This window comes from Lagopus leucura, unplaced genomic scaffold (genome assembly GCF_019238085.1).
Source record: "Lagopus leucura isolate 7727_CA_CO unplaced genomic scaffold, USGS_WTPT01 Super-Scaffold_1, whole genome shotgun sequence".
In the NCBI taxonomy this organism is placed as follows: Eukaryota; Metazoa; Chordata; class Aves; order Galliformes; family Phasianidae; genus Lagopus; species Lagopus leucura.
This window is the reverse complement of record NW_024962250.1, coordinates 6,725,193-6,738,996: the sequence shown is the minus strand read 5'-3', so window position 1 is coordinate 6,738,996 and position 13,804 is coordinate 6,725,193. Positions and strand designations below refer to the sequence as shown.

The window sequence follows — 13,804 nt, the reverse complement described above, 5'->3', positions numbered from 1 at the left end:
TCAGGGCCCATGGGATGCTGAGGACAACACCACATGGAATCCTCAACCTGTGGCCTTTGGTTTCTGGTCCGAGGTCTTTATTTGCTGGGGGTCAGCTGTAGCTGTAACACTTCTCTGAAACCCAAAACCAACCCGCCAGGCAATGTGGGTAATGCTATGTCAGGATCCTAAAGGCAGCAGCAGTGAGGGGGGCAGGGCAGCCCTTCTCCAGGTTGCACGGCATTGCCCTGGCATGGAGTGAGACAGACAAACAGACATGGCAGTGTCCCCACATTTCAGCAGAGCCCCAGCCTTGGCAGAAGTGAGGCAACAGCACGATGGGGCCTGGGCTGCACGCACGGGGCCAGGAGGGGCTGGTGGGACCCCACATGCTGAGGACTCTGCAACAGCAGAGGTTGTGGGGTTACGTCCATTTACAAAGCTCAGCAGTCATCTCCTGTGTCCTCCCTGGGGCCACCATGGTGGGACAGTGTCCCACACTGTCCCCACAGGTCCCTAGGCCAGGAGGTGACATTGAGACAAGGAGGGAGCTCACCACTGCTGCTTGGGCACAACCCCAACCTCATGAGTGGACAGTCCGAGGGCCTTCTGTGCGCACACCTAAGCCATCCAAGTCCAAAGTGGCTGGCAAAAGTTGGGCCCGCCTGTTTCTTTTCATCTTGGGTAATAAATAGTCTACAAGGCTATTGAAAGCACCCAGCGTTAGGCTGTTTGTGTGCAAACAAGCTCGGACAGCCGGGAGACAGTCAGCCACAGGGAGAAGAGGCAGCCAGTCTGATGAGGAGTACTGATGCCTGTCGGCCAATACATCCAGGACAGGAAGCTGGGAGGGCTCTGGTTAGCACATCTGGCCTCAGCTCGCCTTCCTCCCTGTCCCTTCAGTGAGTCCCTGGGCTCAGGGTGGCTGGATGTGCTGCAGCCCAGAGGTGCCGTGGACTTTTGTCAGCACTATAGGGCACCACCTGCCAGCACTTCGCAGTCTGCGCTTCTGTGAGAGGGAGCAGAGGACCTCTCCAGGTGAATGAGACGAAGGGGAGGACTGCCGTAACGTTGCTGAAGTGGTCCCTGAGCACCAGCTTACCTGGCCGTGCCAATGTTCCTGTACTGGCACATGAGGAGGTGCTTAAAGGTTTTCTTGAACGTGGCATTACAGAGGGCATAGCAGGCTGGGTTGATGGTGCTGTTGACGTAGCAGAGCCAGTAGCCGATGGACCACACGGTTTCCGGAACGCAGGTCTCGCAGAAGGTGTTAATGAGGACCATCACATTGTAAGGAGTCCATGTGAGTATGAAGGCTAGCAGGATGGCAAATATGGTCCGGGTGACCTTCTTCTCCCGGGCTGCCATCTGGCGCTTCTTCCGCACCTGGCTCCTGGCGATGCTGGCAAACTTCCTGGCGACATTGGCAGGGCGGCTGTTGGACAGGGAGTTGTGGTCAGAGGCTCCTGCCTTAGCTGGGACGATCTCGATGGCGGTGACACATTCGGTCCCAGTCTGCTTGGTGACGATTTTTATCTTGGACCACTTGGAAGTCGGGTTCACCCGAGGATGGGCTGGGCTCTGTCCTTGTCCTGCTGGCAAGATTTCCGTTGTGGGCTTGTCTTTGGTGGTCTGGGTCATGCTGACTGTGCTGGACTCATTGGAGGTCTCCTTCTCCTCCTGCTGGCCAGCGGCCTCTGTCTGTGCAGAGGGCTGGTCATCCACCTTCCCATTCCTCACCTCCTCCTTCACCTCCACGGCCCTCTTGGGGGAGTTATTGTTGTTCTGTTTGACTGGGGGAGCCTTGAAGAAGCTGAGGGACTTGCCTTTCCTCTCTTTCCTGCTTTCGGGCTTGTGTCTCCTCACCCTGCTCCTGCTGGCCAGCGAGATGTGGATGTACAGCACCGTCATGATGACCACGGGCAGGTAGAAAGCAGCGATGGCCGTGCCGAAGGTCACCGCCGGGTTGGAGAGGAACTGGATGTAGCATTCCCTCTCGTGGACTGTCCTCTTGCCCACAATGAACTGCCAGAACAAGATGGCAGGGGCCCAGAGAATGAAGGACAATATCCAGGCGGCTGCGATCATGAGCCCCGCCATCTTGGTGGTCCTCCTGGCCGGGTACGTCAGGGGCTTAGTGACACAGAAGTACCGGTCAAAGCTGATGATGAGTAAGTTCATGACTGAGGCGTTGCTCACCACGTAGTCCAGGGCCAGCCACAGGTCACAAACCACGGCCCCCAGTGGCCAGTAGCCTTTGATGATGTAGACCGTGTAGAGGTTCATGGAGAAGACTCCAATGATGAGGTCGGCGCAGGCCAGGCTGAAGAGGAAGTAGTTGTTGACAGTCTGCAGTTGGCGGTTCACCTTGATGGACAGCATCACCAGGATGTTCCCCACCACGGTGACGAGGCTGAGCGAGCCGGTGACCGTGGCGATGAAAACCAGCTCCACCGTCTTGTAGTTGGTGGGGGGCTGGATGGCCACCTCGGAGCGGTTGCTGAGGGTGACGTTGTCGTAGGTCAGGTTGGCCATCTTCACCTGCCAGGGCTGTGCCGAGAGGTTGTGCATGGGGTCTGCAAGGAGAATGGAGACAGAAAGGAAGAACATCACATGTGGCGGTCCGTGCGTCTGTCCAGCGTGGCTGTGAGCCCTGGGAAAGGGCCGTGCCATGGCTCTTCGTGCTCACCTGTATCTCCGGCAGCAAAAAGCTCCTTCTGGAAGAGGAAATCTGGGACAGGGAAAACAGCAAATTTTGTTACAGCTTCAGCCCAAAGACGTCCGTGTGAATCCCACAGCATCTTACTGGGCACTGGTCTGGCCTGTCTTCCAGCTGGGCTGAGGCCCAGGGCTCAGACAGGCTTCAGTTTCAGGGTAATTAGCCTCAGATGGGTTCACAGCCCAGCCCTGGCAGGTGTGGGAGATAATGGGCAGACAGCCTGCATTCATGGAAACCTAGATGTCTGTAGCTGACCCCCGTGGTGATGAGTGAGAGGAGAGTGGTCTTAAAAATAATCAGTGCAATGAGGGAGCATTTCCCAGAAGAGGAAAGAAATGGAAGTGCTGGGTGGGCAGGGCAGGGAAGCTGATCTTCCTCTCCAGTGCAGCTCCAGCCCCTAAGTCTGCTTTAAAAAAAAAAAAAACAACAAACAAACAAACACAAACCTGTCTTTCTTTTCTACTAAGATAAGATTGCTGTGTTAGATTTTTTGTTTGTTTTGTTTCCACTAAGTTTATAGACCAGCATCCCCCTCTAAGTGCATTTAATGGCATGGCAGAGGCTTGCACTCTCAGTTGCCCAAAGTAAGATGGAAGTGCAGCTCATCCCCCTGCACAGCTCACGAGGCAGGGAGCAGCAGAAGCTCGATCCAAACGTCCGTGGATGCCACCCAGAGGTGAGGCTGCAAACTTCTGGGTTGAAAAAGGAAAAAGTGGATCCTCGGGATGGATTACCGTAACGGGCGATTTGAAAGCGGCGGCTGGCTCTTTTCAGCCATGCCCGGCCAGTCGGCCGGAGCCCGTGGGACATCTCACGGCGATTCCGATGCTGATGCCCACACATCCCCAGACACCAGCCGGATCTCGGCCCTGCACGCTGTCCTTTGCCGGCAGCACTCAGCCCCAGGCCTGCCCTCACCATCCTCTTGCAGCAACCTCTCCCCGGGACTCCCAGCACCCCTCCTTCCCACAGCGCTTGGGATGCATGGGGCTTTCGGCAGAGCCTGGGATGGAGCTACACTTTTGCTGCCTACTGTTTGAATGCTACCTGCCTTAGCGGGATGCTCTCGGTCTTCTATAGCTCTGGGCTGGAGCTCTGACAGCAGCCAGCGCAGATACGGTGGGAAGAGGGGAGAGCAGCAGGAGGGGAAAGAGGGAGAGGCTGAAAGGACCACAGCAACAGGTGTCTGCCCCACAGCAGCTGTGCCCTCCTTGAATCTGGGATCAAACACCTGTGGGAGAGACAGGGACTGGGGGGAGAGAGCATCAGGAACAGGTTGGGACTGAAACCAAGGCAGCTGTGGGGGAGCAGGGATCGCAGTTGCCCTGCTTGCTGCTTTCAGCCCTGCCTGGACAGACTCCACAAGGCACTTGTCCCATCCCTTTCATCCCATCCTGCTCCATCCCATCCCATCCTGTCCCAGCAGCCCTGTTCCCAGCCGAGGAGGCATGGGGAAGCTCAGGGTCCAGGCGCCAAGCTGCCACTCGGGATCCGCCCTGTGACCTGGACATGGACATCATGTTTGCACCAAGTGATGTTTTCCGCCCTTGGCGTTGCACAACCGAAACCTCAGAGTTTCCCACAGCCCAATCAGCCCAGCGCTGCTGGACCCAGACCAAGGCAGCGTTAACCCTTAGTGCTACAGGAACAGTCAGTTCCTGCCCTGTGTATCTCGGTGATTTCTGTGCCCAACCTCATGCTTTGACCCCTCTCTCCTCCAGGTGCATGTAGCTTGGTGCCCTGAGGTGCCACCACTGCCATGCCCGGCTGGCACTCAGGCAGTGCCAACGCTTGCTGCTGTTGTGCCCTTTGAGGAGCCGCAAAATGCATTAAGGCCATCATGGGCAGTAGAAGGGTCACCTTTCTACATCTCCAGCATTTGGCTTCCAAGCACTGCCCACTTTGCCTGCAGCACTCAGCAGCACTGGGGCAGCCTGCCCACAGCGCAGGGCTCTGCCTTTAAAGGCCAGGCTGCTGCTGCCCCTCCTGCCGGCTGACCGATGGAGCTCCTCTGCCGGGCTCTTGAGGCTGAGCAAACAGCTGCCACGGCTCCTGCATTCCCCCGGCCCCTCTGCGTCACAGCAGCAGCACAGGGCCAAGGCAGCTCTGCTTGGAATGCCAACTCCAGGCACGCTTCAGTGAGCTCACAGATGCCGGTGTGAAGGAGCTCCAGCGGTGCTCGGGTGCTGAGTGTCCCCATCGCTTGAGGGTGGCGCTGGTGCCGGCAAAGGCTGAGGAGCGGGGATGGAGGTGCGAGGGGATGCAAACAGGAATGGCTCAGTGCAAAATCCTTCTGTCTTGCTGCCCCAGCACACACCTTGTGGCTTCCAAAGCTGTCCTTTAACTGTGCAGCTCAAGAGCCAGTGCGGATGGATGCTGAAACACAAGCAAACCTCCCTCGGGTTGATGGAGAACAAGAGGGGCACATCCCCACGGCTATGGGATGGCTATCAGAGATATGGGATTAGCTATCAGAGGATAGATAATGCCCTTTAATGGGCATTTTGGGGCATCAAGGGGCAGCGGGGCTGTTTGGGCTCTGAACCTCCTGCCATGTTTGTGTGTACATGGGCAGGTGAGCCATGTTGGTGCTGAAGGCGGCACCCGCAGCAAACAGCTCCCATTTCCTCTGCTGCCACTCTCCCCCCATCCCTCAGCCCTGCAGTACCCACTTGCCCTTGGCACTGCTGGCTGTGTCTCAGCATGTCGAGGGACAGCAGCTCCAGGGCTGAGGCCTGCTGGGTGCTGCTGGGCACTGCTGCTCCTCCTCATCTCGTTATTTTTATTACCCGACTTTGACTGTGTTTTCCTGGGGAGATGTTTGTCATTTTCATTAGAAACAACAAACAAACAAACAAAAAAGAATAAAGCAAAAAAACCACAACCACGACAAATACTGGTATCAATAGGATCCTCGTGGGGACAGTTTAAAGAGAAAAACCACGCTCCTTCTGCAAACTCAGAGTAATTGGATGATGGCATTAATTAATCATTTCAGTTCATTTCTCTTCTATGAAAGAACACAGACTGACCTGCCGCCGCGGGCACGGCGTGTGGCTGAGCACACCATGCTGATGGTGCCCCTCCTGTGTGCCCCTGCCCAGCGGATGCAGGGCACAACGCGGGGCCGTGTGGCTGTTCCTTGGGCTGCCCGTGAGGGTGACACCGCCGCAGCCCTGGGCTGTGTGGCAGCAACGCGGCTGGGGAACGGCAGGTGCCCAAGTGCCAGGCGCTGGAAGTAGCAATGCTCAGAGCATGCCACTGCTGCTCAGGGTCCCAGTAAGAGCCCAGAGCTGCTGCTCTGCAGCTGGGGAAGCAACGCTCCAACCATGGTGTTGGCAAGTAGCAGATCGAAATCACGGCCACAGTGAAGTCAGAGGGCTTGAGACCGAGGAAGGACAGAACCTGGTGTTGCACTGATTTGAGAATATGCCTAGGGCCGTTCCTCTGTTTGAAGCCAATGTCATTATTTTGGGAACGAGGTGTGTGCGGCTGCCCGACCCATCGGCCGCAGGCAGCTGTATGCGATGCGCGGCCCGGGGGAAGCACTGCCCTTCGCAGCACGGGGCTCTGCGCAGCGCTGCGCGTCCCGGGTAGGGAGGGACAAAGTAGCGAAAGAGAGGGCATCTCGTCCCAGAACCAGGGGGAAGCAAAGGCGAAAACGCACGTAGCGTCCTGACTGAGAGACAAATCTCCGTCCAAGAGGAGGTACTGGGGAAGCGAACGCTCCCGGAGCCGCGGGACGGAGCACGGCGGGCACAGACCGCGGAGCGGCGCCGCCCGGACGGAGCCGCCGCCGGGTGCAGCCCTGCACCGCTCCGCTCCCCCCGGGCCAGGAAACGACGGCGGTTCCCGCTGCGGAGGGCCACTCCGGGGGCACCCAGGAAAGTTGGATAAGAGACCCCCACGACTCCCGAGCGCTCCCCCGCCCGGCACCGCGCACCCCGACGCGTGACCCATCATCTCCCCGGATCCCAACGGAGAGACCCTCGGTACCCCCGGCCCCGCGGCACTCACCGGGCAGCCCCCAGGGCGCGCCGTCGCCCGCCGCCGAGCGGTTCTCAGCGGCCATGGTGCAGCGCCGAGAGCTCCGCCGCGCCGTCGGGGGCTCCGGCACGCATGGCCCCGGCCGGCACCCGGCTCCCGGCGGCGCCGTGCGGCGGAGGGCGGGGAGGGGCGGGGGGAGGGGGAGGACCCGGCTCTGCCGGCCCGGCCCGGTCCCCCCCTCCCAACATCTCCTCCCCGCCCCCTCCCTCTCCCGCCCCCAGATGTGCCGCCCCCAGATGTTTGTGGTCTCCCCCCCCCCCAAACGCCGGAGGAAAGCTTTGGGTACGGGGGTGGGGGGGAGCACAACGTCACTGTGCCGCGGCCAATCCCCGCGCCGCCGCTCCCCCCCCAAAAAAACCCCTCGTGTGCCCCCTCCTTTCCCAGATGTGCTCTCCCCCCCTCCCCCGGCAGTTGTGCCGTGAGCCCCCCTGCGCCCCTCACCGCGGCGGGCAGCCCTGCAGCACCGCGGACAGCGGCGGGCAGCGGGCACCGAGCGTGGCACCGCAGGTGGGGAGGGCGCGCTGGCAGCGCCCGAAGGCAGCGCCGGGCCGCTTACGGCCACGGGGGAGCTGCGAGAAAGTGCCTTCGAGGCCGCGGCCCAAAGCCCTGACCTCGGGCACACCCCACCCTTTCCTCTTCCTTCTTCTCTCCCGAAGAAAATCGGTGTCAGGGAAACCGCTGCGCTCCGGGTGCACCCGTTTGGCTGAGTGCTCCCAAGCCGATGGGGCTGTGCTGGCACTGGGCTGCTTGATGGGATCCAGCTGTCACGGGTAGGCATTCAAGGCCTCTCCCGTCCCGCACAGCTCCCCCAGCACCTCACGGAAACCTCCCCCAACACTCCTGGCCCCTGCAGCCCCCACCGAACCCAGTGCTCCCATCTACACGCTTTAATATTCATCAATATTCAGTCAAATACAGGCTTGGTCTAAAGAAAACGTGCCTGATGATGGAACTATTTACATTGCAAATCGTTTCTAATAACCCACCAGTAGTCAGCTTGATAAATGCTAAACCATTTATCAGCCAAAAAATAATAATAATAATAATAAAATATAATAAAAACAACTCAGAACCTGAGAGAGGGAACAAGCAGGTGGAGATGGGGCTCAGCCCTGTGCAGCAGCACTGAAGCACTGTGTGGGGAGCAGTGCCAGTGCCGATCCCCCCAGCAGGGACCTGAGGCCCAGGGCTCCTGGAGGAGAACTGCTGGGGGTACGGCCAGGATGCCAAATCTGGGCAGAGCCAAAGGAGGGCATTGACACCTCACTGCTCAGCAGCATCTGCCTTCCGTGCTTTCAGAGATCACTGCTGCTATTTTAAGGTTGCACTCAATTTTGTCACATTTGCCATATAAGCACGACTTGGAATATTTCAATATAATTGTTGTGTTGCAGTCTCCATTCTTGCAATGCTTATTTGCTTTCTGGGTAATGGAAGGGGTAAAGTGCTTTTGAATCACTTCTTTTATACCCATTATCCAGAGGGAAAAAAAAAATTAAAAAGAAAAAGAAAAGAAAAACTAAAAAAAAAAAAAAAAAAAAAAAAAAGAAGAAAGAAAAAAAAAAAGGAAAGAAAAAAGGGAAAAGAATCAAGTTGAAATGCAGGTGTGAGCTGTTCCCAAGCTAAGGAGCCGGGTGCTCTGTTGGGTCCTTACCCAGTTACAAGCCATCCCCCTTTGCTCAGTGCACTGTCTGGTGCTGCTGGGGTGCAGGGCACCCCAGGCAGCCCAGCACCACCATCATCCCAAGGCAGGATAGGCTGGGGAGGGCCGTGCTGAGGCTTTGGGCACTGCCTGGGGCTCACAGCAGAGCTGGGGGTGGAGGAGGCTCAAGGCTGCAGCAGGAGAGAGCTCTGTGCTCCACTGGCCAGGCTAATAACCTTGTATTAAATTATGAGCCCGGGCTTGTGGCTTGTTTGTTTTTATTTTTTTTATAAGCTGTCTGTTTAGATTTATCACCGCAATTCCTGATAGTGCCTTGTCGGGGATCATTACGATAATCGCAGTGCAGTGTCTGCGGGGAAGGGGAGGGGAGCAGGGTGCCGGGTAGGAGCTGCCTGCAGCCTTTTGGGGCACAGGATGCGGTGAGGGGGAGGCACAGGGCAGGAGCCCTCGCGAGGGGATGTCGGTGAGACACTGCCCAAAAGGCGGGGTTAGGGCCCATGGGGTTCCACACAGAGGGAGGGGGGAGACAACCTCCCAGCAGGAGGTCTCCATCCATCTCCTTCTCCAACTCCATCTGAACGAAGATACTGCTGGGAGGAAGAGAAGCCCTGAGAGAGGATGTGCAGAGAAACCCAGAGGATGCGGTGCAGTTGGAAATTAGAAGGTTCTGTTTTGGCATCAATCCTTCACCTCCCTTTAATTCCCAGTAATTACACCATTTATTTAGGTAAGGCTCTTGGAGCAGAGTGAGCAGAGGAGAAAACAGCAGGAGGCCCTCCACCCCGGCATGCCATCCTCCCAGCCAGCTCCCTTACACACTTGGGTGTGCAAACAAGCATGTGCAGCCTTTCTCCTCCTCCTCCCCTCAGCAGTTCTTGCTCTGCCCGTGCCAGCAGTACTCCAAGACCCTCTCCCACAGAAGGAAACAGTGCTGTGCCCTCCAGTGAGATTATGGACCCCCAACTCCAGGATTAGGAGAGAAGCAAGCAAGGAATAGTGGGAGTGGCACCTGGAGGAGCAGCCCACAAGCGTCCCATGCTGCAGTGAGTGGCTGGGCTGGGTCCAAGCTCCAGCAAGCACCATCTCCAGCCCGTCCTGCTGCCATCAGTGTCATCAACTGCGTGGGAGGCAGCACTCCTAGAAAGAAAAACCCATTCAAGTGATGAGCATAAGACAAGTAACAGTAAAGAGGGAGTGAAAAAAGAACAGGAGGAAGATGCTTGAGAGAGTCACCCAGTCAGAGCCTATAAACTATGTTGTTCCCTGGCAGAGAGGAGTCATGGGAAGCAGGGGCACGGACACCTTGCAGCAAACGTGCCACGGCCCTTTCAGTTTCACTTGGTCCCTAGAATCTGGCTGAGGTGTTCCCCAAGCTGGGTTTACAGAGGCAGCGAGCAGCTGTGGGTAGTGCTCATCCCTGCCATGCCATGCCCACCACCCCCGCCCCGTCTCAGGGCCACGACCTCCATTCCATGTCCCCAGCACATGCCGCGCACTTGGCTGCATTGAGCCCACCAAGCACTGCACAGGGCTAATTTCTGATGGTGCTGTCACGATGCATCATGTCAAATACCTCACAGGAGTACAAGCACATTATGCACATGCAGCCACCTTTGTCAGCCAGAGCTGAAATCCCAACATGAGAACACCACAAGTTTAGCCTGCCTCAGCACCCCTGCAGCAAATCCATGCCAGGGGCCTCTCGGGGTTCCTCGCAGCCCAGCACTGCCTGAGCCCCCTGCAGCCCAAATGCTGCTGCTCTGGAGCTGCACTTGGCGCCTGCAGCAAAGCAGCAGGCCCAGCCTCACTTCCTCCCTAAGTAATTGCTTTAATTAGCATAGGGCTTGATGTAGGTGATTAGTTCTCAGGAACTTTGGCAGTAGGCAAACAGACCAGCACAACCCCTCATGGCCTTTGCATTTATCTGCCTCAGTGCCAGCCTCAGTGCCAGCTGCTGATCCATCTCCATCAGCCCACATGAGCCCTCGCTGAGACCATCTGGGGCTGAAGTGCTCAGAAATAACTAACTGCCCATTACAGCTGCCCTACCACATGGTGGTGGTGCCCAATCTGGAGGAGCAGCCAGAGCCCCCAGAGCTCTCGGGATGTCACTGCTTTGTGAACCTGGGAGAAGAGGGAAGGCGAGGGGCTCGGCAAGATGATGGAGTATGGCTGCAACCTTCAAAATGAGTATTTCCCTGATTTCAGCACTTGAGAAGGTAGCAGGTCCTGGAGCTCTGAAGTCCATCCATCTCTCCCAGTGCCAGCACCATGCGCTCCCGCTGCCCCAGCACCCACATCTCCCGGTCCAAGGAAGGAGCAGATGAAAGGCTTTTGCTCAGGATGCGGCATGAAAACAAAACCCTGTGCTCTCTGGAGTGTGCCCGGCACACTGTGGCAGCAGGCAGAGGCCTCTGCTCCAGGGGCTGAGAGGAAGGGGTGCCATGACGGGGCTGGAGATGGCTGAAGGCAGCAGCTGTAAGGGGAGGCCATTCCCCACTGTGTGCCGAGCCCCGCGCAAGGCTGGCAGCAGTGCCACATTGTGTGCTGCACACCAAGATCCCAATTAGAGGCAGACGCCTCACATGCTGAACACTTTAATTAATTTGCCTTTTCCTGTCAGAGAATGGCTTCTCTGACAGACTGGGAGGGAGCAGAGAGGGCTGCTGCTGCCCAGCAAACTGCGCTTCTGCCTAGGCCAGAGAACGGCTGGCTGCAGCAGAAACCCACTTGTTTTTGGAAGGAGTCCCACCTGCTGCTGGCCTCCATAGGCCTGTGGATGAGAAGAGCCATGATGAATGGCTGCATGCCTTAACATGTGGGGAAAGGGACATCACCAGCCACTACCACAAAGGAGGGGAAGGCTCCCTGCAGCCAGGCCCCACAAGCTCCCCACCAGCTGCTGCGCAGGGCTGCCTGCTAAGCCTGGTGCTGGTGCACTCATGGGTTGCAGCAGGGCCCATACAGGGAAGGATTCACACAAAAGGCCCCTTCCAGCACAGCAGCTCCAACCAGTATTTCCAGGGCCCCAGGCTTCTGGTTCCTTCTCTTTCTTTTCCTTGCTAACCTAAATTACATTGGGACCTCTGGCTGTTCCCCTACTCTTCTAGCTCGTTAGGGTGCTTAGAGAACCCCAGCTCCCACAGAACCTGGCCAACCCATTATTAACCTCCTTCCACGCCAAGAACCGGCTCTTATTTCGCCTCCCATTCCCACCTCAATTTTCATCTCTAGGCGGACTTTACACCCCTCACCCTGGAGGTGACTCACTTTCTTCAATAGCCTCTTGTGAGGGACTTCATCAAAACCCTTTTGAAAGCTAAATAAAATTCTCAGCACTGCATTTCTCCTTTCCCTAGGATTTTGTTAGCACATTAAAAGACTCCTGACAAGCTAAGGCTGAGAAAAGCTTTTGGTTTTTAAGATTATTTCCTGCTCCTAAGCAGCAAAGCTCTCATTTTGCCTCCTAAATTGGGCCAGCAAACACGCGTGGCTCCAGCTTGGTTTCCTCAGGCAGCTCGTGTTGAATTTCCACCTCGCTCCTGGCAGGGTGCTTGCCTCCACGCTGTGTTATCACGCTGCAGTGAGCAGATAAGCTGCAGGCTTTTGGGAAGGAGCCTCTCAATCCCACGGCCTGTGCTGCTCTGTACCTCAGGCAGGCTGCGGGGTGGCCACAGGCCCACTCCAGAGCTCAGATCAGCCCTGCCCTAACCAACCTCTAGCTCTTGGGCTAAGGAATCCAAAGCAATGGCAAGGAGCTGCACTTGGCACATTCTAGGACTGCACTCCAAAAATAAAATATGCTTCTAACACACGAGGTCCAAGAGCACCTGCTAGTTTTGTGGCCATAGTAAGAAGCCTACAAAGCACATCCAAGGCAGCATCTGCTCCATTCCGCTTACAGCTTGTACAAGCACAGAGGCCAGGCCACGGCTGTCACCATGCTTTGGCCCAAAGCTAGAGAGCGGATTAGGAGGAACACCAAAGCTACCCGCCCTGATCAGGCCCCCAGCCTTGCATCATCTGTGGGCTTTCCCCACAAGCCTCAAACAAGCAGCTGCTTTGGAACTTCAAAAGTGTCCCAAGTTGATGTCAAGTGGAGCGGCTGCAGTTTGCTGCAGCTCCCACTGGAGTTCACTGCCGCTCTGCCAGCATCTCAACAGGGACAGGTCCTGATCAAGCGGCAGCCCCCAGCAGAGCAGCTTTGGGCCCTGCACAGAGTGCCCCTCCATGGCAGCAGGCCTTTGAGAATCTCTTGCTAAAGCAAGACAGCCCAGAAGACCTTTCTCCAACCACGATGGAAATTTTTCCGTAGATAGTTTGGCTCTGATTATGGAAATGGACATCTGTAAATGCTCTGCAACACATCCACTGAGAATGGGCCTGAAGACTCTTCCAGAAACCACGCAAGGAGAGGGAACAGGAGATGCCAGGATGAGCTGAAGCAGAAGCAGTTTTTTCCAGGCTCTGTTTTTGTTTTCAAGCAGAGCAGTAAACAGCTCTGCCCAGACCTGTGCCGCCTTGTCTGCATGAGTCCTTAGCTGAGACACAGCTCCTCCGGCTCCCAGGGTCGGCACATCCTCAGGCCACACTATGCTGAGGCTACAGGGATGCATGAAGCCTTCCTCATCACACAAGGGAATCCCGTTTCTCAGGCTGCTCTCCTGTCAGATCAGGGATGTGGTTGGCTCAGGGCAGGTTTAAGAGTCTCATTAACACTCTGCAATGAGGCCTGGCAGCAGCTGATTTGATTTAAGGTTCATTTCCAGGCTGTGATTTAAGAGAAGATTTGCTTAATGTTCTCTAACAGACTCTTCTGACTGGGAGCCTGAGTGCTGCCTAATGACAGCCTTATTTATTGTAACATCTTTGCAGTGCAGAGTCTAGAGGAGCAGAGCAGAAGCACAGCAGCTGCTGGCAGGTGCTCGGATGGCAGAGGAAGCATCCCTCTGTGCAGACAGTGGTAATAGATGCTGGGGTGTGCATTCCTTTATCCAGGACAGCTAGACATTGCATCTCTTTTCTGCTTTAAGAGGTCAGCAAGACAGGTCTCTGCTTGCCTAAAAAGGACAGTGCTGTTGCGTACTATTTTGAACAGGACAGGAGAAATGCTCCCCTTTTTCTCTGTTGCAGTACCTGAATGATAGGAAAGGCAGAAGTGCCTGTTCATCCCCAGACTGGTTGAAAGCCAACTTGCAATTGAGATTCTCTATTCCTCCTCTCTGTTGCATAGCTGAAGGCCTTCAACTCCAATGCTGAACCTGCCATCCTTCCGGGAAGGGAATGACTCTTGTCTGACATTTGTAAGCTACCTTGAGTTTCTGAGCTGGATGTACCTATCTCCGAAAGCTGATCCCACAGACATTCATCACACAAATGAAGACAGTAGGTCAAGC

The 13,804-nt window shown here is 56.4% G+C and overlaps 1 protein-coding gene across 2 annotated transcripts; it reads right to left on the bottom strand.

Moving 5' to 3' along the window:
- Window positions 1–55: 55 nt before the first annotated feature.
- CHRM4 (cholinergic receptor muscarinic 4) lies at window positions 56–6,749 on the bottom strand. 2 transcript variants are annotated; one of them, XM_042870816.1, is made up of 3 exons: window positions 6,716–6,749; window positions 2,669–2,710; window positions 56–2,555 (listed from the first exon to the last, which is right to left on the bottom strand). In XM_042870816.1, exon 3 carries the CDS (start codon window positions 2,548–2,550, stop codon window positions 1,078–1,080), a length of 1,473 nt encoding a protein of 490 aa, XP_042726750.1. In that variant the 5' UTR covers window positions 2,551–2,555; window positions 2,669–2,710; window positions 6,716–6,749; the 3' UTR covers window positions 56–1,077. The 2 variants fall into 2 exon arrangements, with proteins under 2 accessions (XP_042726750.1, XP_042726740.1); XM_042870806.1 differs by lacking the exon at window positions 6,716–6,749 and having other exon boundaries at window positions 2,669–3,050.
- Between the last annotated feature and the right edge of the window lie 7,055 nt (window positions 6,750–13,804).